The sequence below is a fragment of the Streptopelia decaocto genome (genome assembly GCF_964273445.1).
Source record: "Streptopelia decaocto genome assembly, chromosome: 2".
NCBI classification, from domain to species: Eukaryota; Metazoa; Chordata; class Aves; order Columbiformes; family Columbidae; genus Streptopelia; species Streptopelia decaocto.
Genome location: NC_138655.1, coordinates 109,183,151 through 109,207,123, shown reverse-complemented (window position 1 = coordinate 109,207,123; position 23,973 = coordinate 109,183,151). Strand labels below are relative to the sequence as shown.

At 37.7% G+C, this 23,973-nt stretch overlaps 1 protein-coding gene across 1 annotated transcript in view; it reads left to right on the top strand.

Annotated features, from left to right (window-relative positions):
* The window catches only part of VPS41 (VPS41 subunit of HOPS complex), a 105,656-nt gene extending 87,662 nt beyond the window's left edge, over nucleotides 1-17,994 (top strand). The window contains exons 23-29 of the mRNA XM_082044242.1: nucleotides 2,477-2,531; nucleotides 3,619-3,759; nucleotides 5,284-5,420; nucleotides 13,540-13,639; nucleotides 14,440-14,484; nucleotides 15,944-16,023; nucleotides 17,611-17,994. Of these exons, the coding sequence (XP_081900368.1) occupies nucleotides 2,477-2,531; nucleotides 3,619-3,759; nucleotides 5,284-5,420; nucleotides 13,540-13,639; nucleotides 14,440-14,484; nucleotides 15,944-16,023; nucleotides 17,611-17,691 (639 nt within the window). The 3' untranslated portion in view covers nucleotides 17,692-17,994. The remainder of the gene's footprint in view (nucleotides 1-2,476; nucleotides 2,532-3,618; nucleotides 3,760-5,283; nucleotides 5,421-13,539; nucleotides 13,640-14,439; nucleotides 14,485-15,943; nucleotides 16,024-17,610) is intronic.
* The last annotated feature ends 5,979 nt before the right edge of the window (nucleotides 17,995-23,973 follow it).

Here is a 23,973-nt window from a genome sequence, read left to right as displayed (position 1 = left end):
ATATACACAATGTAAGAGTCACTGAACTAGCAGAGTTAAAAGTATTTTGTCTTTGTACTTCCTCTAGTAAAAATGGATTTTACAGAGCACCATGTTTACACCTTCTTTAATCTTTTTACATTTTCCTTCCTTGCTCGCTCTTGTCAAATTAAAAAAGTAAATAAACAAAGTTAAGGGCAGTTTTATTTTTGTTTTGTTGGGGTTTTTATTTGTTTTTGTTTTGTTTTTCCCCTGCTTGAATTAAAGAGAATCAAATGGAAATTTAAATTTTCCCTCTTTAGTTGGGTCAGTGTTTTATTATTTGTATTTGTTGCTGTTATTGGCCAAGCAGAGCAGACTTTGTGAAAGGATGCCTCTCTGAGTGCCTCTATAATGATGACACAGGTGGAGTAGTTTTGAATGCAATATTGAATATTACATTTTATATGGTTGACATGCTGAAGAGAATGAGTACTGTTCCTGGCACCTCTCTTGTTTTCCATGCTTTTGTTAACTTTACTGTGCAACAGCAGGAGACATTGGAAAATAGTGTGTTAGAATTGCAGACTTGGTCTTTGTTGAAACTCTCTCACAAAACTAGGTAGTCTCAGTGATCTTCTTAGGCAATGAGCCTGAGAGCTTTCCAGCCAGGGACTTTTGTCTGCAGCGTTGGAGTATTTGTTTTTAACTCTCTGATTCTTAGTTTCTGCCTTATGTATTGCTAGTGTGATGATGGTTTTATGTGCATTTTTTCTTTCCTTTTGGTACAAGTTAGTTTTAGTTATTGCTGATCCAGCCACCTATCTTCAGTGGTGGATGGTGCAGAAAAGTGCTGTGTGTAAATGATGCGAGCACATTGGTGGCACTGCTTTGCTGAAGTTATAGGCTGTGAGCAAGGATATGTCAGAGACCCATGAACCATTGGAAGGTGTGGTGCCATCATCACCAAAGTGAGAGAAAGGTGGTAGAAAAAGTGTCATTCTGACCTTTATGTTTACATGGTAATATATTTCAGTAAGAAGTTAAGGAAGAAAGATACAAACACTTATGTACAACTCAGTTGAATTTACTGTCACTGCTAATTCTGTAATTATACTTCTTACCATACATATTGTGTAGTAACAGTTTTTGCCACATACAAATCTTTGTTCGAAGGAAATAAAAAGGGTACCAAGAATTTCCCAGTTACCAATATTTTTCAGTTCCTGTTAAGCAGACTCTAGTGCAGTGTATAAATTGCAAAAAAACCCCATGATATTTGAACAAATGCTTATTATTCATGCTTATTATTGCTTTAAAGCAATTATAAACCCAGCAAGTAGAAATAATTTTTGTTCTCTGAAAATAAGCCAGTGTCATTGAAGTAGAGCTTGGAAAATGTTTTATAAAATGAACTGAAAGAGAAGTATCAATGTTCCTTGTTTTCCTCTAGAGGGAGCATGACAGTCAATAAACGTGCAGTATCCAGAAATACTGAGTACCTGATACTTTGTAGTTTAACTTTTAAGTGGAAAGAAAAAAGGGTGTCAGATGTATTTATAGCTTATTAGTGTTATTCATACCCTCATTCCCCTGAAGCATCTGGTTGGTAATTCACTTACTCATGCCCTCAAATTCATTTTCTGTATCTCTAATCTTCATAGTAACCCATCTCAAATAATTGGAGAATAGAAGGAAAAATTAATTCCTACCTACATCTTTAGCTGTAGCTATATCTTATGCATTTATAGTTTTGATTTTCAAGTCTGGAAGTCTTTGTTGGTGAATGGTTGTCTTCACAAGAATGCCATGAATCTTGATTTTGCTTTCTGCTTCCAAATTGGAAATAGACATTGTTTATGGCATACCAGCCCCGCCAATTTTGTGTTACTAAAAACTTGCTGGTAATCATTTGGTCATTGTGCTCAGTGTTTGTCAACTACAGACAGATTCAGTAACTGCTCATGGTATTTAGCCCTCAGGTTTTTAATTTGAATTCACAAGAAATGTTTCCTCCTTATTCTTCTGTATTTGGGTTGGATTATTTTTGGATTTTCTTCTTGGAGGTCATGGATACAAAATATAGAGGGCACTTTCAGCCTCCCAAAGCCATTTGGGTTACCTTGAGGAGATCTACAGGCTTGTATTATGAATGAATGTCAAGTAGACCTGCAGCATGAGAGACTTCATAAGTCCATCCACAGGAAGCAAGTCTTGACAGCAGATAATGCTTTTGGATTAACCAACTTCTGGAAGCAGAAGAAAGATGTTGCCAGTAGATTCAAAGTTTGAGGTTGGCATAGTCTTATATAAAAAAAAAAAAAAAAAATACCATGGAGTTTCACTTCTTAATTAATTCCAGAGAACCTGACAATGCATATTAAGGGTATTGCGTATTCCTGTCAAATTGAGTAATGCAACTTCGTGGAAAAGTATCTTTACACCTCTTTCAGCATTTGTGATCATGTTACATGGTTCCCTGTATTCTCTTTCCCTCCTCGTTTCCCTTGAATTCAAGGCTCTTGAGATCTGTCAACAGAGGAACTTCGTAGAAGAAACAGTCTATCTTCTGAGTAAGTAACACTCAGTGTGATAAATTACAACATGCTTTTAATATTGTCAAAGTTTATGCTGGGAAAATGTATTGTCTAATATAATTTGACATGCTTTCCCAAAGACAAAGTTGGTATACAGTCAGTAGTACTAAATAACCTCATTTAGAAAATAAAATTTAAAAAAAATACTGGAGTATTCATTTGATGTCCCAACTCCATATATTGTGTTATTGCATTTCTGATTTGGTGTTTTTCTGGGGTTTTGGAGCTACTGGGGATCTCTGGGAAACAGGTTGGGGCAAGGGGAGTATTTTTGAGACAGTCTCCAAGAGAAGAGTAACACTGTCAGTTTGAGGAGAGGGGAGAAATTCTGATTACATCTCAGAAGCTTAATGTTATCTTTTGATGAGGTAGAGGATTATGTTACATCTTTCTCTTTCCACACCCACCCCCGCCTTTTTTTTGAGTAAAATTAAATTAGCTCCCTCAGCAGTCCAAAGAATTTACTTCTGAATGGGAGGCATTGTAAGACTAAGATTTTTATGGATGTTTACATATTAGTCATAAACAAAATGGGAAGTGTTTCTTAATGTTTGTTTTAGTAAGAAAAGTGTTTTGTGGACCACTTGAGGCAGAGTGGGATTTACTCATAGGTTTACTGAAGTAATAGTTCAGTGTTTCTGCTATTTCTTCCTCTTCCTGTAATTCTCCATGGATGTAAACTGCATTATACTTACTGTAAATTAAGAGTGTCCCCGTGGGCTTTTAAAGAGCATATTTCATGTCGTAGTATGCATGCATACACATGCACACACTCCCCCTTACATTAGATGTTGCTGCAGTTCAGAGCCCCTAATATGACTCCACACATCCTTCAGAAAGACTCCAGGTCCTACTCCAGCAAAGTTCTCCAAGTGCTTGTTCAGGCTACACTGATTGCTCTGGGATTTGCATTCATACATCAGATTAGATGAGATTTGGTCTTGGTTGAGCTAGTCTGGGGCAACTTCACACTTAAAAAATTCATAGTGAAAGAGCTTCTTAAAGCACTGAGCATTGATAAGCATTAGGACTTATAGTCTCTCTACTTATTTTTTCCTTCTAGGCAGAATGGGTAATAGCCGGAGTGCCTTGAAGATGATAATGGAAGAATTGCAAGATGTAGATAAAGCTATTGAATTTGCCAAGGAACAAGATGATGCAGAACTTTGGGAAGACCTCATTTTGTATTCTATCGACAAACCACGTAAGCAGGATAGTTTCTCAGAAGCCTTGCATATGTGTTTTTTTGTGCAATGTTATAGCAATTAAAGGATTGAATTATCCACGTGCATGTTAGAGAAAGTGTTTATGGATGGTCAGGGAGGTGTCCTGGTTTGCAGAACACAACACAGCTGTCCTACTGTGCATAAAAACTTCCAGTAAGGCAGCATGTGGGCATGCTACAGAATGAGTGCTTAGGGATTTACCATTTGACTAAGCTCTGCATAGTTATGCCCTTAATGACAAATTAAGGGGAGAATGGTGCTTTTAATTTAGCAGAATGAGGCTTTATTTTTAGACAGCCAGAAAACACAGTCTGCAGGCTTGATGAGGATGTTGTGTAGTGTGTTTATGGCAGCTGCTTCCATTTGAAATTCTGAAAATAAAGAACCTGCACCTTTCTGCACCTCAGTAGAATAACAAATTTCTTTTGTTTCTGTGGAAGACTCTCTAATAATGTAAGATCTCTAATAATGAGTGCATTTTGTCTTTCATCCATTATATAAATAGTGAGTCAAGTTTGAAGTTTAGATGGAAACAGAAACTGCCAGAATTTCATAAGCAACATCAGTTTTGTTTAGGAGACAGATTCAGAGGAGTTCATATGACTGAGAAAATAGAATTATTTTAGTTATGTGCTCCATTGGTTTTGCAGCCTCTTATGGGGCTTTAAATCAAGGCTTTGAAGTCTCTCTTGGGATCTCTTTTCCAAAGGATTGAATGTCTTGTAGAATTAGTGCTGGAATGCATATCTTTTCATCTCATGGCCACTAATTCTGACAGGAAGAAACAACCAAAATCTGTTAGTCCTGCATAAGAATAGCATTCTCAAGTTACCCATAGTTAAATGCAGTTCGTCGCTAAAAGTACTGCTACACTGCTACAGTGATATCTTTAAAGCAAAAGGGATTCAAAGCCTATAGAATTCTCGCAGTTCCATCTGCCCACATGCAGAGCAACTCCAGTGATATTCCTCCAGTTTGGGTATTGAAGAAAAAATGCAGCCTTGAGGCTCATCCTTCTATTGTTTTGTTTAGCCAGGTGCAATTCAAAAACCAAATACTTCTCTTACATCACTCTCACCAATGTTTAGAAGCACTTTCGATTTAGGTTACGTGCTTGAAAAATTGTTTTTAAACCCTGGAAATGAAATAGTCACATACTGCAGTTAATTTTCTGGCTCTGTTTTCATGAGTGCCCTTTTTATTGAATTGAAATCCATTATTTACTTGTGGCTTTGTGCTGAATACTCTGTTACCCCTTTTCTGCATGCCCTAGAAGTTCTATGAATTGCCAGGCTGTATCTTCCTCTCTTACCCAAAGGCCTGTACTCAAGCAAATACAGCTTCAAGAAACATACAAAGGCGATATGGAAGAGGCTTAGTGTTACCTCTTAGTAGAGAACTGTCAGAGAATCAGCCAAAGTCTGAACCTTGTCACCAAAGCATCCTTTAATCAGGTATTTTGCTGCAGTTTTTCTTAATTCTTTGCCTCTTGGTTTTCACAGCTTTTATTACTGGTTTGTTGAACAATATTGGAACGCATGTGGATCCCATTCTTCTGATCCACCGCATTAAGGAAGGCATGGAGATTCCTAACTTGAGAGACTCACTAGTGAAAATCCTTCAGGACTACAACTTGCAGGTAAATGTTGCTTTCTTCCTGTGATACTCATTTTCAGAGGGACAGCAAAACCACTTTGCTACTGAACAGCACAAGAAATGGCTATCATTAAGGTTTGTTCATTTTGTTCAGACATCTGTCATTGACACTGTGGGTTAGTACAAAAGGATGACAGAAAGGTTAGAAATTTGTCAAGATTAATAGTCTCTTCTCTTGATGGCTTCTAGCACTTCCATGCTGTCATAAGCCTGGTGGGTAAGTAGAACTGGAAAGACCTTGGGTGACTCAGACTATTTTATACTGTTTAACAGTCCAATATTGAAAAGTCTCATGACCAGTGTTTTTCATTCTGTTTCATATATGAGGAGGCAGAACACAACATGCCCTCACTAAAATATTCACCAGGTATTAGAGCTGTATGTTTGTGGTTGTCAGGAGGATGCGACCAGACTCCTTTCAGTGGTGCCCAATGATAGGATGAGGGGCAATGGGCACACACTGATGCGTAGGAGGTTCCAGCTAAACATGAGGAGAAACTTCTTTACTTTGAGGGTGCCAGAGCACTGGAACAGGCTGCCCAGAGAGGTTGTGGAGTCTCCTCCTCTGGAGACATTCAAAACCTGCCTGGACACATTCATGTGCAATCTACTCTAGGCCTTAGCAGGTGGGTTGGACTAGGTGATCTCCAGAGGTCCCCTCCAACCCCGAATATTCTGTGATTCTGTGATGTTAAGTGTCATACAAACTAAAGGAAGATGACCTTTTAAAATTCATTTCTTGTCTGTTGTGCAGAATTTGTTGATGTCTGTGCATTAAAAAAAAAAAGACTGCTCATTGGATTATGGGAGTTCTTATCCCAGTATAATTATACACATATATGCAGTTCTCTACCTGATGGGTTTCTGAGGCATGTTAGTAAGAACTTTCAAAGAGTGTACCCTTCAGTGTTCCCAAAAGTAACAACAGAGAGAGTTGCATTGCATATTTGATATCTCCCTGCTACCAAAGGAGGCCCAAACTTGATTTCTCTGTGATGCTGCTCTGCACCTTTCTACTGAAAGATGCAAGGATATAGAGCAGTTTGAATACTTCTAGTGTTACTATGCAGAGTCCAAGAAAACATAGCCTAATAAGCAGCTAAAACTCAAATTTTCTGAACTTCATAAACATTTGTTTCCCATCTACTGTTAGTCTTTGGACATCTTGAGCAAATAGATGGGCTTGATGTTTTTCAGTAAGGTCATAGTTGGTCTCTTACCTGGCCAAGTAGAGCCTTCAATGATGTCAGAAGGCCTTCTAAGAAGGCAGGGTTTAAGCCTTTCCAAGGCTTTTCCATTATTTTATTACCGTATGGGCTTTAGATTATGACTTTCACTATTACAAAGAAGCATTTTACATGTCTGGTTCTTCTGACACTCATTATGTGCAAGGAGCTATCCCAGATAAATGGATACGTGTTTGCATATAATTCATATTCTAACATTACTTCCAGTTTTTAATCGACTTTATGAGATAATAATATCCTTTCAAAGTGATACTAGCTAAACAGCATGCTACGTTTGATTAGTTGCGTGTTAATGTTGCTGCTGTCAGTACCCTGCTGCTTGTGGTGCTGATCCTCCTGTTCTTGCGTTCTGTTGAAATCAAAATGTAATTTTTGGTTCATCTGCAGACAGACTGAGAAAGTCTTCTGTGCACAGCTGCAACTTTACATGTATGCAAAGTATATTGTGTGGCTTCAGACAAAGCTGATTACATAGTTTGGTCACATTTTGGGGAGAGAAGAATCTCTGTCTCCAAATACCTTTTAACAAAATTACTTTGGGATTGAAAGGATATATTTAACCTTCAGAGTGGTATCTAGAATTATTTGCTGTTAGCATTGAAGTGCTTCATGGATTTCAATTGAATTCATGTTGAAGTAGATTTGGATAGCTCGAGGGCTAAAATTACCATCTCATAGGAATAACAGAAATTAGGAAGCTTAGTGTAATTTGCACTTAGCTTACTTGTACGATAGCAAAAAAAATATAGTCAAAAAAGTGTGGGATTATTTCTCTTTAGAGAAATGTAAGCTAGAGTTTAAGATAAAGCTGCTCCTGAAGTGTTACAGGCAGTGTTAAAGTGCATCATTTATGACTAGACAGTGTGTCTACACTAAAATTTAGAGCTGTGACTGCAGCTCTTGCACACTCACCTAGGCAGCCTTAGATTGGCAAGCTCAATTTTTTTATAGCAGGACTTTCTGCATTCAGCATGTGCTTCAAGGTATGGCTGGGACTTCAAGTAAACGTCTAAACAGCCTCTTACTGCTCAGAGCAATTCTGCCCTGGTTTCATCGTTACTGCTGCCTCATTAGCTGTTTTAAAGCTAGCTTTAGCGTGTTGGTATGATTGATGCCTGGTGACAGCTTCACATCGTGTTGTGTAGGTTCATGGTGAGAAGCCCATATCTTTTATTGTGGCCTGGCACAACTCTTTGGATTTTGGTAAAAACTTCCTGTTTTGTACCAGGTGTTTTGAACTCATACAGCAATCCAAATTTACTTGGCTAGGACTTTCTATAATTTAGTCTATTTGTATCTTGAGCTCTGTATGCACATAAGTTTTATCGTTCCCATTTTCAAAGGCAAAAAAAAAAATCTTGTGCCACGATCCACAAAGGAGGCACGTAGGTCAAGTTAGAACCTGTTGCTTGGCTTACAAGTCGCAAGTCACTGCCTAAAACACACACTTTGGTGATCTTTTCATAAGGTTGGGTCCCCAAAAGGTGTTACAATTGTGCCATTATTTTATTTAATTGTGGCCTCCTTTTGCAAGCCCTGATAAGACTGTTTCGTGCTTATGTAAGTATGTAACCGCAAATTTCGTATTATGCTCCTCAATTTCCATAGCAGTAAACTTTACATTAGATGTGATTTGAAATATGGGTAGGAGCTAAAAGCAGTGCCTTCGGCAGACTTTGTATTTTTGAAAACAATTCTTCACATCCCAGCAAAACCAAGTGAATCAAATTGAGTGGCTGCCAAAGCATGCCATATGTCTTACAGTGTGCATTAGAGAATCCAACAAGGAAGTCTGCTAAGGCAACAGAATTTGTTGTAATTTTTTTTGGTCTGGGATCTTCCCTGAATAGTTTTAAGGTTTTATTAATGTTGGGATATTTCTGACTGGTTGCTTCACTTTAACAAATTACTGCCCATTAGATGAACTGCTGCAACTGTTGTGTGGGCTCCTCTAGACTCACCTCAGTTCTAAAGTAATGTGTTTAACTTACTCCTTTGAAAATGAATTAATATCTGTTTGCTGCCAACCAACCAGTCATGACACTAAGGTAGGCTTAGGTATTCTGTTCAGTAAAAATAAGATCTTGATTACATGAGACTTTGTTCTCAAGCTACAACTTAATTTAAGTACTTCTAATTTACTTTTGCTTTGGGGTTATAGCTCTGCTTTACAAGCAGGGATCTATTAAGCTGCCCTATTCTTCAAGAATACCCTTTTTAAAAAAAATTGCAGTTCTTCCCTGAACTTTAAGCTGCACAGACACTTCAATATTTTCCTAAACCAGAAAATATTTAAGTATTCGTTGAAGTGGTTTCTGAATTGGGATTAAAACTCCCAAGTGATTATTGTTGGTTGGTTTTTCCCTCCTGAGGATCATTTATTGCAGTGTCTTTTCTTTGTCATCATCTGAGTTAGTGTATTAAAACCATCGTAGATAATTAAGTGACACTGTGATGAAAGTTTATTTACTGCTGAAATAATACTGATTTTAGTGTTTAGATATAGTAACATTCTTAGACAATAAAGTTATGAAGACATAGACAACACAGTTATAGCTGTCTGAATTTTAGAAGCAGTATTTATCAAGTAAAGTGTAGTCTAAAACTTATTTATTATACTTTATATCTAACTCCTGAAATCTAGTTCTTTGGTGCCATAAATTTGTAGATAAAATAGACCACAAACTACTTCCTTTGCATTTTTAAGCTCCTGAAGTGTGTTGTCTTAAGGAGGAACCTGCTTATTTATTTGAAATGACACATTGCTAGCACATTTTTTGTTTAATGGCAAATAAATCACACTCTTCAGTCAACATTCTCAACATAACTAAATACCATTCAAACTTACAGTGAGCTAATCAGATTGAGCCAAGTCGTTGATACCCTGACAAAAGTTTAATAATTTTCTTTACTGCTCACATTTAAAAGTGTTTTCAAAGACACAGAATCAAAACTCAACTTCATCTCCATACAACTGAAAAGTTGTCGGTATGACATTAATTCAGTTTCCACACATGGACATTGCTTCTCTGAGACTCCTACAGAACCTCTGTGCCCATTAGGAATTTACCAGTGCAATTGTTTTTAAAAACTCCCTTAGCCAACACGATTAGGGCAGTAATGCTCTTATTTGAAAATTGCAGAAAATTGTAGCAAAATCAGCATTTACTAGTATTGCTATAAAAAATATAAATTCGGACTTCGTGTGTGTGGGTGTGAAGCCAGTGCTGCTGGTGGTGTTTTTAGACAACTTCTTTGGCCTGAAACTCATCAGTTGTGCAGTGGTTTGATTTTAACAAATATTTTCTTCCTCAGATCTACAGTTGAACTTTGTATTTGCCTTTTCAGTTCCCTGGAAATTAAATTGAAAAAGAATATGAAATGGTTCACACATATTTAAGTCTCTGGTATCTGATTAGACAGTGGTCTTAATTTATGAATGAGGAATGCAGGAGCCTTTCTTAAAATAAGTCATGTAATCATGCTCCAGGTTTCTAAAGCATTATATCACACATTTCACAGAGCAGACTGACAGAAAAATCCCCTTATTTGTGCACTTGTGAGTTAGTGTTAAGCCTGTTACACTTTCTGAAGGTATAAAGTCAGTTTCTTTTCAGCTCTAGTCTATACCTGAGTAAAATTTAGGAAATGCTTGTGGTATTGGAAGAGATTTAAATACCTCCCATGTTTCAGAAGGGAAGGCCTGATTTCTCACCCTTTGTGTAGCAATTTTTAGAAGAAAACTTCAAAATATATTTGTATTTTAAGACTTGTTTTCCTTAGTTTTAAATATAAAAGCAATTTGTTTAGATGCAGTGCCTCTAGATTTTGTGGATTAGCCATTTTACTCAAATATGTTGACTTATTAGTTTGCACTTTGATTGAACCTGCAGTAACTCTGATGGATAACAGAGATTCATCCATTCATAGAATTCACATCTATCCATTCATAACAGAGGATATGAACTAATAGACCCCAATGATAATCTGTTGAATGTTGCTCGAAAAAACGCCTGGAAAAATTGTTGGGTTTTGTTCCTGAACATGAATAAGCTGCTGTTCAGACACCTTGGAGGTACTAGTGGGTGGATTGCAGCCTGCACAGAGGGACCTCTGCGTTTTGGTTGGAAAGACTGAAAAGAATATGTTTTTAATGACACTTGTGATGCCATTTGGAAGAATTCAGTTGATTTGCCTTGAGAAACTTGGAATTCTTTGAGTGCTAAGCTGAAACCAGGCATGAATTTGTTCCCAGAGCTTTGAGTACACCCTTTCAAATTAACTGCATACTACAGTGTTTTGCTTTAAAGATGTTAGGCATTTGTAAATCAGGACTTTTTAAATTAAATTTAAGTTTTTATGGCTTCTGATTTTACTTATACAGTAGCATCAGTCAGAAATTGAACTAGAATTCTTTTTTGCAGTAATTGTTTTGGTTCCAGAAGTTTGTATTAATTTCTTGAAAAGCATTATGTCTGCTTAAATCTTCTTTTTCTAGCTGTGCAATGCTTGTGCTTATAGTCATGTGCTTTTAAAAGGTAAACAAGTTCAGCTTCGTAAGACTTTGTTACATAGGTAGCATCCTCTTTAAGTCCTATTTCATTTCCCCAGAAACTGGTTTTATTAGATTTATGCTTGATGTCAGTTTTAATGAATTTAGCCTGATCTTAGGGCTCAGAGCTATATGATTCTCCCTTCTTTTAATATAAAGAAGTTAATTCAAAGGTTCTTTCTTCCTCTGTCTCACCTCCAAATTCCCTCTCCTGCTTCTCTTCCTATGACTCTTAAATTATCCATCTCATCTTTGAGCTATTCAAATGTGTTCCTGCAGAAGTGTTGGGATTTATTACCTGAGATCCAATATATTACAGTCTTCATTGTGACTTTTCCTTTAATATATTAATAGTATAATAACACTAGCTACCTATTGTATTCCACTTGTAGCAAAAGAAGGTCTGACAAACAGTCATTGAATGTAGTATAGCAAAATCTTAGTAGAGTTTAGATAATTCTGGGGAAGATAGTGCGTGTGTCTTATAAGATATTTCTGTTACTTCTACTTTTTAAGGCATCAAATAGTATCAAGGTTTTCTGTTGACTAATGATGTCTACTATTTCACTCTTTATTTTTCTTTTTTTAAAATGAAGCTTTCCTATTGGCATGCTGTATTTTAAGTAGAAAATAGTAAATTATGCTCTCCTCTGCATATTGCTTTTCTGCCTCTCTCATTTAACATGCTTACTTTGCTCCTTTTACTTAAACATGGGATTTTCCATCTGCTTATGTGGAGTGCAGCCAGCAAAGACCAAAGTATATAGCCAAGACCTCATCCGCTCTAAGTTATTTACCTGTCTTTGGGATATAATTTACTGATCGAGACTATTTTGAATCAGGGAAGCACCAATTCTGAGAGACGGCCTCATCCTCTTGTCTGTGCAAAAAGTTTCTAGTAGTTTTTTCAAAGCTAGTCACATTTTTCTTTATTTAAAACAGAATTTACTATTGTCTGTTGCCCTTGGAAAAGTTGGAAGGGGAAAGACTTACTCAGTTCCTGAGATTATCAGAGATAAAAATGATTAATTTTCTGAGTGTTTGTCTTGTAGAGCTGTGTTCAGTTTCTGGTGCTCTGAAGAGTTTTATAGCTCAGTGTGTCTAATACTGGAGAATGTTATTTACCCACTGACATACCCACTTTGAAATGCTCGAAGTGTTATTCAATTTCAATTTTTCTAATGTATTTCAGATTTGCAGTCTTAACTCCATATGATTCTTGGCAGCGTGCCCTTATTATTTCACAGCGTGTATGCGAGAAGATAGGGGTTTGGACAGTGTTCTGGCTGTAAAATCTGTTATATTTCTTTTTAGGTATTTGAATTAGCTGTGTCTTGGACTACTTTAGAATACTTGGTGTCTTCGGTAATGCAAATAGTGATTGGGAGAAAGGAATGGACATTGCCTCTTTATACAACTGTTTTGGTAGAGTTGTTCAGCTTAAAATTGATTTTGAACCTCTTTCAAAAGCACTTTTGAGAGGAATCGTTGTTTTGGAAAACAAATTACCAAACATCAGTTCAGGAGGAGAAAGAAAAGTTCCACAAGACTTACTTGAGTCTTTCATATTTTCATACTTGCTTCATTAAGTATTGTGAAATAAGTCTCTGTATAATCTTGGTGCCTTTGATTCCGTTTTGAGTTTCACAGTGTTGTCAGGAAATGACATATCAATCTAATGATAAATATTAAATAAGCAGAAAGGGGGCTGAGACTTCTGCTAAGGAGGAGTGAACTCTGGACCTTTGGTTAGTTGTATAGGGCATTTGTTACCACTTACTAAATAACACCTCAGCAGGAAATATATTTGAAGAAAGTAAATTTTGAATTACTGTGTTTATGAAGGAGTTTATGATTATCAAATGCCTTTCCTAAGGAAGACAAGAAAGATGTAGGTAGAAACAGTTTTGAAATGGTTTGGAAAGCAATTGTGAGTGGCGCTGTAAAAATCTCTCTCCATTGTATTTTGTGAAGACCAACTCATAGGAAGAAGATAATTTATGGCAATAGTATATTTGTAAATTATTTGACTTTTTGAGGTGTTTTAGTTTGTTTGTGGGTTTGGTTTGTTTGTTTGTTTGTTTTGGATTTTGGTTTTGTTTTTAATAGTGAGGGGGGGGTGTTATTTAGATAGAGGTGGCAGTAACAGGAGGCTTCTCCTTTCCCTCCTTTAGAATAGCTTGAAATGTCTTAAGCATTCCTTGCGTTCTCTTTGGCAGCAGAAACCCAGTGGAGACTTCCCAAGATAGTTGATATGCCCATCTATTCAACAACCGCTGTATTTTGTGTTCTTTACACAACAGATCTTGCTGCGGGAGGGCTGCAAGAAGATACTCGTTGCTGATTCTCTTTCTTTACTGAAGAAAATGCATCGAACTCAGATGAAGGGTGTTCTGGTAGACGGTGGGTACAGAAGAAATGTGGGGACTTTCAAGGTTTTGAAGTCTTCTACTTGGTTTATAGACCCAAGTCACATGATGGTCCACTTTGGAAGCTGCCCAAAAGCCTGAATATTGTACCTTATTTGTGGAGTGTAGTACGATGCTGTAATAGCTGCTTTCTCCTTTGCAAAGGAACTACTCATATCTCAAAAACTACGAGGCCCAGCATGCAGCTTTTTCTCTTGATCAATCTCTGCATAGCCAGTAATGTGCTGTGTCTTACAGTGTGCCTATAAATGTGAAAAATGCTGTTCAGTACCAACATGAATAATAAGATAAAAGTAATCTGTAACCAAAGCAAAAGCTACAACATAGTTTTCAGAAATAGATGAAAATATGCTGCAAGGTGCTAATGTTGCATTTGAGCAGTGCTGGAATTCACACCAGCTGGGTGTTAATACCAAGAGGCAAAAGCTGATGGAAGGAGAGAGGATCGGAGCTTCTGCTGCAAAATCCCACATAAATATCAGCCACCCTCCTTTTTTTCAGTTTGATTCGTGCCTCTACAGCGCTGATCCTAGGCAGCCTCACTCCTGCGAGTTCTGCCGTCATCAAAATCAGAAGATTTCTCATGCTGTTAATAGAAATGCTGCTTCAGTATTGCTCTTCAATTTTTAACAGACTCTGTTAGGCATCTTAAGTAAATGTTTCAAGACCAAGCTCCATTTCTGTAATAGCAGTATGCTCATACCTGCTTTATATAAAAAAAGGAAACTAGGTGTTTGTTAACAAAACTGTTACTAGTTTGTTTTGTTTTTCCAGAGGAGAATATCTGCGAATCATGCCTGTCTCCAATACTTCCTTCAGGTAGGATGCTTTTCTAGAAAAGAAGGAGATCATCTGGTTTTGTTTTGGTTTTGTTTTGGTTTTGAGAGGAACTACTGTTTACTTTTATTCCTAGAAATGTGTAGTAGTCTCCCTTGTTAATCACTGTATAAATTTCAGTCCCTTGTGCAAAGCTTGCTTATGAATTCTGACATGGAGTCTTATTTAAACTTTTCGGTTGCAGTAAATATTTTTCTTTCTTATTAATCTTTAACTTTCTTATTTTCTGCTTTGAAATACATGGAATGGAAGGCACCTTTTAATTCCATCAATATACATGTTCTCAAAGATTTTTAGAACCACAAAATTAAACTGTTGCCACCAAATCTTGTCCAACTCTGGTGAATGACTTAGACTGAACTTGTAGATTATAATGTTTTATGGAATATACTTTTTGTCTGAGTGGTGAAAACTCTTGGCTTCAGTCACTGCTGTCATATTTGAAACAACTTAGACTGTAGTTTTAAAACATCTTCTAAAGTTAGTCTTGAAACTAGAAATTTAGGATATAATTTTGAAGAGGTATATTCTGCAAAGCAACAATAGTTCAGAAATACCAATATGGTTTCTGGGAATTTTAAGAAGAAATAGTTTTACCAGGAGAATATCTGTCATGGCATCTTCAAACAAGAATACGTAAGACAAAGTATATGTATGGACCTATATTTTTGTTTGCCGAGTGTACATAGCTCAGTAGAATCACTTGCAGATTTTTGATCTGGTTTCTACCATTTTTCACTTAAAGAAATAAAAACTGTACTATGATCACATGCACCAGCATACAGACCAGAGCAGTCACGTGGTGACAGAAAACCTGGCAGAGCTGAACGTACCAGTGCCTTGAGGTCTGTGTGTTGAGGGAACGGGAGCCAAGGAATCAAATGTGGATGATGCTGATGAGTGAGACCGTTATTCTTTGGATATGTGGATGTTGTATGTGGGCTTCTAATTGGGCTAAATATTCATGTGGGAATTGAAAGGCACATCATGCACATAGGCAGCTTCTTGACAAATTTGAAGATCGTGGTGTACAGTGTAGGCGCTAGAACTGCTTGATGTTCTGGTTGTCCCTGCACTAGTGCAAGAATTATTTCACTAACTTTTCTTCAAAATGGCTGAATTACTTAGTGGTAGTGTACTTTTCTCCCTCCCCAAATTTAGCATGTAACACATATTTATGTGAAAAATTTCTGCTGAAGAGGTTTACAGCATTTAAATCACAGAATAAGATTATCTTGTAACTCCGCCACTGGGAGAAGTTACCTGAAGCCAATCACTCTCCATGGTTTCTATAAATAAGCCATAATAATTTGGAAATTAATTTGATAGGTGTTATTTGATGTTGCTATGTGTATAATGGAAGGCAAGCATATACTGCTATAGCCACTGAATCATTTGTTTCACTGCCCTGTTGTAATGAATTTACTTTTATCTTTCCCAGATGCATCCAAGTCCTTCAACGTGGTTGTGTTCCACTGCAGACATATGTTTCACAAAGAGTGTCTCCCGGTATCTAACACAGTAAGGAACTAACTTGATCTCTCTGACACCTTTGCCAAAGATAAAAGGACAAATTATTTATTTTGTCAACTGTGGAGAAGGGCATGGGTCTATCAGGAATTATAATGCGATTACAGTGATTATTTGTGATGATACCCCATAGTAGTGTGTGACTAAGGAAAGGGAGTTTAGGACCACTGCAACTAAAGTTCATCCAATTTAGAAATAAATTGCTGCTGTTTGAGAAGTATTTAATTTCTTTCTGCAATCTGAGTATATAATGCAATTTTGAGACAGACAGGGAATACAACCTGTTTGGCTTTTTTTTTTTAAATCTTTTGTGTTGCACTTTAAGTACGTTTAATTAAAGACAGGAATAAAGATATTTTCTCAAGTGAACCATATTAAATGATTCTGACCTGGAAGAAAAAAACACTCATTTCAGAGTGAATATTTAAGTATCTTTGTAATCATCTTTATGCTCAAAACATGTTTTTGTTCACCAGGGAAAACTTTTTTTTCAATGAAAACAAACCATAAAAGTAAATTTTAGATATAACAAGTTTTGAATTTACCATTCTGACACTTTCATTCCTAACGAAGAAGATTAAATTTAAGCTGATTCTGTCTCTGAAAATGAACATCTAGTGAAAAAATAACTTGGGTGAGTCACTTAATCTGCAAGTAACGAAGCAAAGTGCTTGTAGCTTGTAGCCATATGGTACAACATGTATACTTAAATATGTTGGGAAAATCTTAATGAATTAGATCATTTGCACGAGAAGGCCCAACAACTAGTAAATATTTATTCAAACGATGTTTACCACACATTTTATTTGTTGAGAAATAATCTAAAATGTATCTAGTATTTTCAGTTTTCTGGGACAGATAACTTGTCAGATGGGATTTTTAAATGTGACATGGATATTAGATGATACATAATCTATAGTACATATGAATACACAGCTATCTGCATATATCTGAGCCAAATTCTCCAGTGCTACAGTATTTCTTGGCCTTAAGTAATCACTTATGTTACTGATATTTTGATACCGGTGACGTACTGAAAAGCAAGTAATGCATGCATAAAGCATCCCACAGAGCTAAACGCAGGAGTAACAGCAGACATATATTTGATATCAAATGGGCAGTATTCAGGACATATTCTCAGCTGTTGGAAATGTGGGGCACTGTCCAAAGACAGAGCTGTGACGAAGGCATCCAGTGGTCAGCAGAGTCAGCCAAGTGACTTACTCTCTTCTTTATCTATGAAGATAATCAGTGATATTTCTGACTCTGTATTTTTCATTTTTATTGTGGAGGAAATTCAGCTTTGCTCTCCTGGAGGGTGGTGGTGATACACTTGGAGTGGGGAGGTGTACTGTCCTCTGACTCCAGGACAACCTGCGTTATTATTATGTTCTTCTATAATATACCAATATAATATACCAATATAATATTCCTATACCTTTCCATAATGTGTTAATAGAGAAGAGCCTGACTGTGAACAGTAACATTGAGAAAGGCTTTGACACTTTTCATTCATCTTCCCACATTCTAACGTGGCTACATTTCTGTAAGAGTTCTTATTTTCTTTTTGATTTCTAGGTATCTCCTGTCCAGTTCTGCAACATATGCAGTGCCAAGCACCGAGGGCCAGGAAGCGCAATCCTGGAGATGAAGAAATAGGAGTCCCCTAGTTCTCCGTGCCAGTCTGTGACACCAACTATTTTAGGACCATGCAGAGCCACTGTAGTTTGTTAGTCATCATCTCTGTGTATAATTCTGATTGTGATTTAAAACTGGTTTCTATAAGTTGTCCAGCTGATGGAACATTTTCAGGAAAGTGAAAATGTGAAAACCTTTCCCTAGTAAGTCTTTGTTGTGCAATGCAGATGTCACTGTTCCTTTGCTCAGCTTGTTACCTAACTCTGGAACAGAAAAGAGAAATAAAATGGGAAGGAAAAAAAAAGTTTGGAGATTTGTGCTTGCTATCAGTTAATATTCTTTACAGTTTGGAGCCATATCAGGCTCATTGTTAGTTATTGTGAAGAAAGATGAATTGCCATGAATTCTGCTCACTAAACTACTTCAGTCCTGATTTAGTCTGTTAGTGAACTGTTTAACTTGAGACGCATGGGAGCCTGGCTGCTTTCAATGGAGCTGCTTCAGGACTTGAAGCTGGAGGTGTGCTAGCTCATACATTAAATTAACAAACTCACTAACTGTTAATTCCACGCGTTAGCGATTTACTTTGGTTTGTGATAAACTGATTATTTTCTCAATTCATCTTCACAATGCAACAGTTTAAGGTGGGCTTTTCTCATGTTAAGCTCATCCAGAAACTTTGTTTTTGAATGTCAGAGGTAGGTCTTTACACTTACTTTACAAGTGTGGTTGTAGTGTATGATTTCATTTAAGGACTGGGGAAAAAAAAATCTGACCTTTCAAAGATAAGATCTCTAGGAGTCTATTTTGGCCTTAGCAATTTAATGGCTGTTAAATAAATCTATTTGGATGTTAACAAATCCAAGGGAGGTGATAATGTTCTCTGATTAAATATAAGCAACTTTTCTCTAAGAAAAGTAATTTTTCAGAACTCCCAAGATAATTTTCCTCTTTTTAATGACTGGAGTTTGAAAGTAAAAATATATGGGTTTACTTATCAAACTGTGAAATTTAAACAAGTACTTAAAATCATGAGTTCTGAAGCAACAGTATAGTAATACTGCAGCGTATCTTTAAAACTGGAAAATGTAACACCTCTCAGATATTCTGCAACTTGCTCTCATGTAGGCACACCTTAAAATAATTTAACGTATAGAAACCCGGATTTCTAGTTAGTGTAAATTCATGACACTCTTTTCATATCCTCCGCGCAGTTAGCTGGGCTGGTCTAGCAATCCAAAGAGCGATTTTTGTTGTCCTCTGTGTAGATCAGTATAATACTGGAATAAAATTTTAAGTGCATTAGGATTTACTCTGCATGATTACAGAAGCAAAATTATCGTTAAAAGGATAGATTTCAAAAACATAGCAATTGTATTGTGATAATACAGACAGCTGAGGAAAAAATAAAAAGTGGTGCAGATTGTTTATGGACATGCAGTACATAAAATGATGGAAGGGCAGAAGCTTCGTAATGCAGAGCATAATCTGCATACATCAGGTTTCATCCATAAGAATTACTGCCTGGCTTTGTAGCTGTTCATTTTCAGCAGCTAGTACAGATTCTCAGGTATATTGGTCATTTATCCATTCTTCACTACACTGTTCAGGAAAGCTGTTTTGATTCCTAGTAAACTAAATGCTCCAGTGAGCTCAAGGGCTGTTTCACCATGATATTTGAGCTATCGCATCCCTGTAGACAAGTTTAGAAACTTCTTAAAAACACTCTTCCTCAGTAGCTTTAAGCAGCTTTTCTATATTATACCCTAAGAATGCACTGTGCAAAGCCATAAGCTATCAGCTTGCAGGAGGAAAAAGTCAAATTACTCCTATACAGTTATTCCAAAAAGTGTTCCATAGCTCGGAGTTACATGATAATTTAAAGCAGGTATGTTGTTTACTTCAGATTGGCCTTAAATTCCAAAAAGCATTTGAACACTCAGTGACTCAGTTTGCTACCCTGCCATCACCGGCAATTGCATTGCATTATACCTTGGCATATTCTTTGCATTATGCAAGTAATTTTAAATCACTGTATGAAAATCTAATCAAAATCTTCTATAAATCCAAAGCTTCTTTCATTTGGGCTTCAGGGACTACCCTTTTCATGTTCCCAAATTCTAAATTTGCTCATTAAGATTCAGCAAGAAATGTACAGTCCTGACTTTGATTCACTTTTCTTCCTAAGAAACCTTCACATCATAGAAAATGTCTGAGGTTAGAGTCTAAAATACTAAATAAATACTAAAAGCTACCCAAGAGCTTTTCTTCTGGAGAACAGTTCTGCCTAAGAAGTAGTCCTAAAGTTGCACCTTTCAGAAAAGAACAAAATAGCACTTACCCATTTTCACCAGAGCTCATTTAAGTTGTCAATCCATTTATCAAAGTGCTTGTTCTTATAACTAAGGTAAAATTAAGGTAAATTGAACGAGGGAAGTACTGTTGTTTTCACTGATCCATCCAGTTCTGTATAATTTCTTCAACAGTGACCAATAAGACTAACTGAAAGGATATGTTATGGTTTGAGTAAGAATATCCTGCTCTGCTAAATCAAAGAGACAAAAGTATTTTGGTTGTAATGAGTCTTTGGATGACTTTTCTGTCTTTGTTTTATTATTTTGAGACCCACAATGCTGTGTGATAGGCTTGGTGGCCATGTTGGTCTACTCCGAAGACTTTGGTGGGCCCGTAAGAGTGAGGAGCTAGTGGCGCTTGGTGAGCATGAGGCTATTTAGTCCTGCTGAGAGCTTGGTTAGAAGTGACAGCATCAGGACAGAGGTTGACTTCTGCAAAAGGAGGAGTTAAGCTGTTCCTAGCAGACCTGGGAGGGACCTGCCAGGAGTAAAGCACTAGATGGCAATTTGGGATGAGTACGAGGTGCCTGTTGCTCTGTGATTAATTATTTAATGTTTTATGGCTGATAGACAATGTCTGAAAGGGACTGGGACAGGCTATGCAGATCTTTTGGGTCTCACTGAAGATGAGAAGTGTATGACTGGCTTTTGTCATCTCCTACAGCTGAATCTCACATGTTCAGCAGCTAGTAGCTGTGTCTCGGTGGGCCTGAGGCAGCTCCTCTACCAGACCAGTGATGTCTTGAATCAGCTGTGTTTGGTGCTTTGGGCAAGAGTATGCTGCTCAGCATTACATGAGCCGGTGGGTCAGTTAATACTTAAAGGAGTCATTCTATATGCAATGTATGTCCTCTAGCCGTAGCTGCATCTGACAGCTGCTCACCTGTGGGAAGCCTTGAACATGGGGGGTATTGTGTATTGGAACAGGAGCAAGTTGTTCAGTGTCTGACACTGATCTTGTGTTGCAGAGCCAGAGCAAAGATATAACAAAATGAGTTGTCTGCCCATTTTTGGATCCACATTATGTTCCTATTTGAAGTAAGTGTTTTCATGGACAGTTGCTCCCAAGGACTTGACTGCAGATACCTCAAGGATTACCATAAAGCAAAGAAAAATAAATATTAAGTTGTGTGCTATGTTTTTGTAATGTATTTTTAGCAGGAGACTATGCGGCAACATTTCTAAATTTTGGCTGATAGCTGGATAGAGGCTGTCAATATTCTCTATAGACTGCACAGGCTGCCTTATCAAGTTTTCATCTTAGGAAATTTAACCACTTTCTACAGCAGGTGCGTCAGACTCATTTTCACCGCGGCCTCATCAGCCTCACGATTGCCCTCGAAGGGCCGAATGTCATTTTAGGACTGGATAAACATAACTACTCCTACATTAATCCAGTCCTAAAATGACATTCGGCCCTTCGAAGGCGATCTCGAGGCTGATGTGGCCCTGGTGAAAATGAGTCTGACACCCTTGTACTACAGTGATGTTTCTTCTGCTAGAGTCTTTTAAGCAGGCACCATTTTATTCTTTGCTGTTGTGGACCCTACCTCAGTGGTTTTCTGTTTCGTGAATAGAGTTCCTGACTGCAATTCAAGAGAACTGGAACTGCAAATAATGTTTTATATTAAAACCTTGTGTTGAATTTCACACTTCTGAAGTGTTGTGATTTAGCATTCTTATGGTCTCAGTCACCTTGGAAAATACAGTGTCCTCTCTGCAGGTTGGTTGGACCAGTCCCTGCCTATGTCATTTGACAGCACTTTGAAAAAATACTTGCAGGAAAATCCTTAAGTACTGCTAAACAAGGGCCATCATTGAATGAGGAAAATCTCTCTGAGAAGCCTGTTTTCCTTCCCGTTTGTACAAGCTGTGTTCAACCTGTTTGGTCGTACACTTCTGACTTACGTTTACAAATGCTAGGCACAACATCGGGGTCTCTTCCTCCCTAGAAGTGCTTCCCCCTTGAGCAGATCTTTGCCAAATACTAGCTCTAAATCAATTGCTGTACTTGCAAAACAGTTTAAACAAGACTTTTAAGAAATGCAGTACCACGTTTAGAGAATGACTCTTTAATTATATACTTTTGGGACTGTCTTCTTACTCCACTGTGTCATGCAAGATTAATTTTCTTTTGGCATTAGAGAAATCCCTAGATGATGTTTTTTTCTGTTCTTAAAGACAATGTATGCTTTCTCTTTACTATAATCAAATATTAAATTATGCAGAAAGCAGGACATCTGAAGTGTCTGAGACATCAAATGCACAAGAGAACAGGAGGTGTGAGAAGTTCTAAGAAAAGTCAATGAGTCATAGTGGGCACAACCTAAATTTAGTCTTAAAAGGCTTCAATATATGGTGATCAAAATAAGCCTTTGCAACAGAGCAGGTCTTAGAGGCTCTGATGTGCTTAGGCTGTGACATTCCCGCAGGAGTCTGCAGTCTGAATGGACAAGGCTGCTGGTGTTTGTGCTGCTGGATTGTGCTTAGGACTAGTTGCAGTGCTGCAGCAGGAGTTAGTAACCTGCTCAGTGGAGGCTGGTACCTTTCCAGCCTGGAGGAGCTGCCACAGGTGGAGCTGTAGTGGAATAATTAAGAGCTAGAAAGTGGCAGGAGCTGCTGGGGGCAGTTGAATTGTTGGTTGGGGTGTTTTTTCCGCCCTTGCTTTTAGTCTGATCCCAGTAGGATTTAAGTGCAATTAGGTTGACGAGGTATCTTGGTGTCTGATGGCTGTAAAACAGCATTTAACAAGATGTCAGCTGGATGACTTGTTCCAAATAGTGTTCACATAGGATGCAGTTTTGCCTGTCTCTGGTGGCAGTGAGGGACGAGAGCCACAATAAACAGCTGTGGGTATTTTAAAAATCAGATTAAGGGAAATGTTTTTTTAAAATGAGCAACTGTCTCACATATTACCACGTCTTGCACACAATAAAGCAGTAGCCAGTACTGGTGACAATAGTGTTTTTACTCTGTGGGACGCACTCAGTAGCAGCTATTTTTGCACATGCTGGCAAAAGAGTCACTAAAGCATTTTTCAGTGTGTCCAACACCAGCTATTAAGAGTCTTCATCTGGAATTTCTGCCAAGTAATGGAGATCTTTAGTGAAACAAAATCAAAGTTGCGAAGCATTTTCTCTGGGCAATCTGTAAAGCTGAGCCAAGAATATATTTCTGGCATAAGTACGCTATGCAGATTTTCTTTCTCTCTGCAGTATCAAAAACCTTTCTGGTGATGCACTAAGGGGACAACATTCTATTTGCATTATCCCATGCTCATTCTTTCTCCTTCTCTCTCCCTCCCTCGACCCCCTCAAAGTAGGTGCACTGGAATGAGTGCCTTGTTTTGAATTGTGTAGTGATTTTCAGTCAGTATCTGCAAACACAGACGCTGTGTAAGGTAAGATAAAAAGTATGTGCTTTTATGTCATATGGAGGGTACCCAGATCTTTGTTCATCCTTAGTTCCTGGGGGAGTTTGTTCCCCAGTCTTAAGCCAAGGAAAACATTTGCCTTCAGAGGTGAACTTTCCAGAATGACAGTAATTTCCAGTGGTGCCAAAAGAATCAGTGAGGAAGGAAGGAACCTCTCAAGATGATCTAGTCCAGTCCCCCTGCTCCAGCACTGGTTGCTCTGTCACCTTCCCAGGGATTCAGATGGGGCTGACGAGCCTGTGGTTCCCCAGATCCTACTTCTTGCTCTTCTTAAAGATGATGATATTCTGGAGGATCAGTTAAAACAAGGACTGTAGCTTTGAAGAGTGACACTTGCTTTCTTCCGGTCTCCAGAAAGCTCTTCTGATTGTCATGGCTTTCAAAGATAATCAAGACATTTTTGTTCATGCTGAAGGCTTTGTGCATGGGTATTTTATAATGCCGCAGCGCAGTCCAGTCCAGAGATGAAGCCTATATAAATGATTGTGGGGTTAGATTATGGCCCCAAGAGAAGGG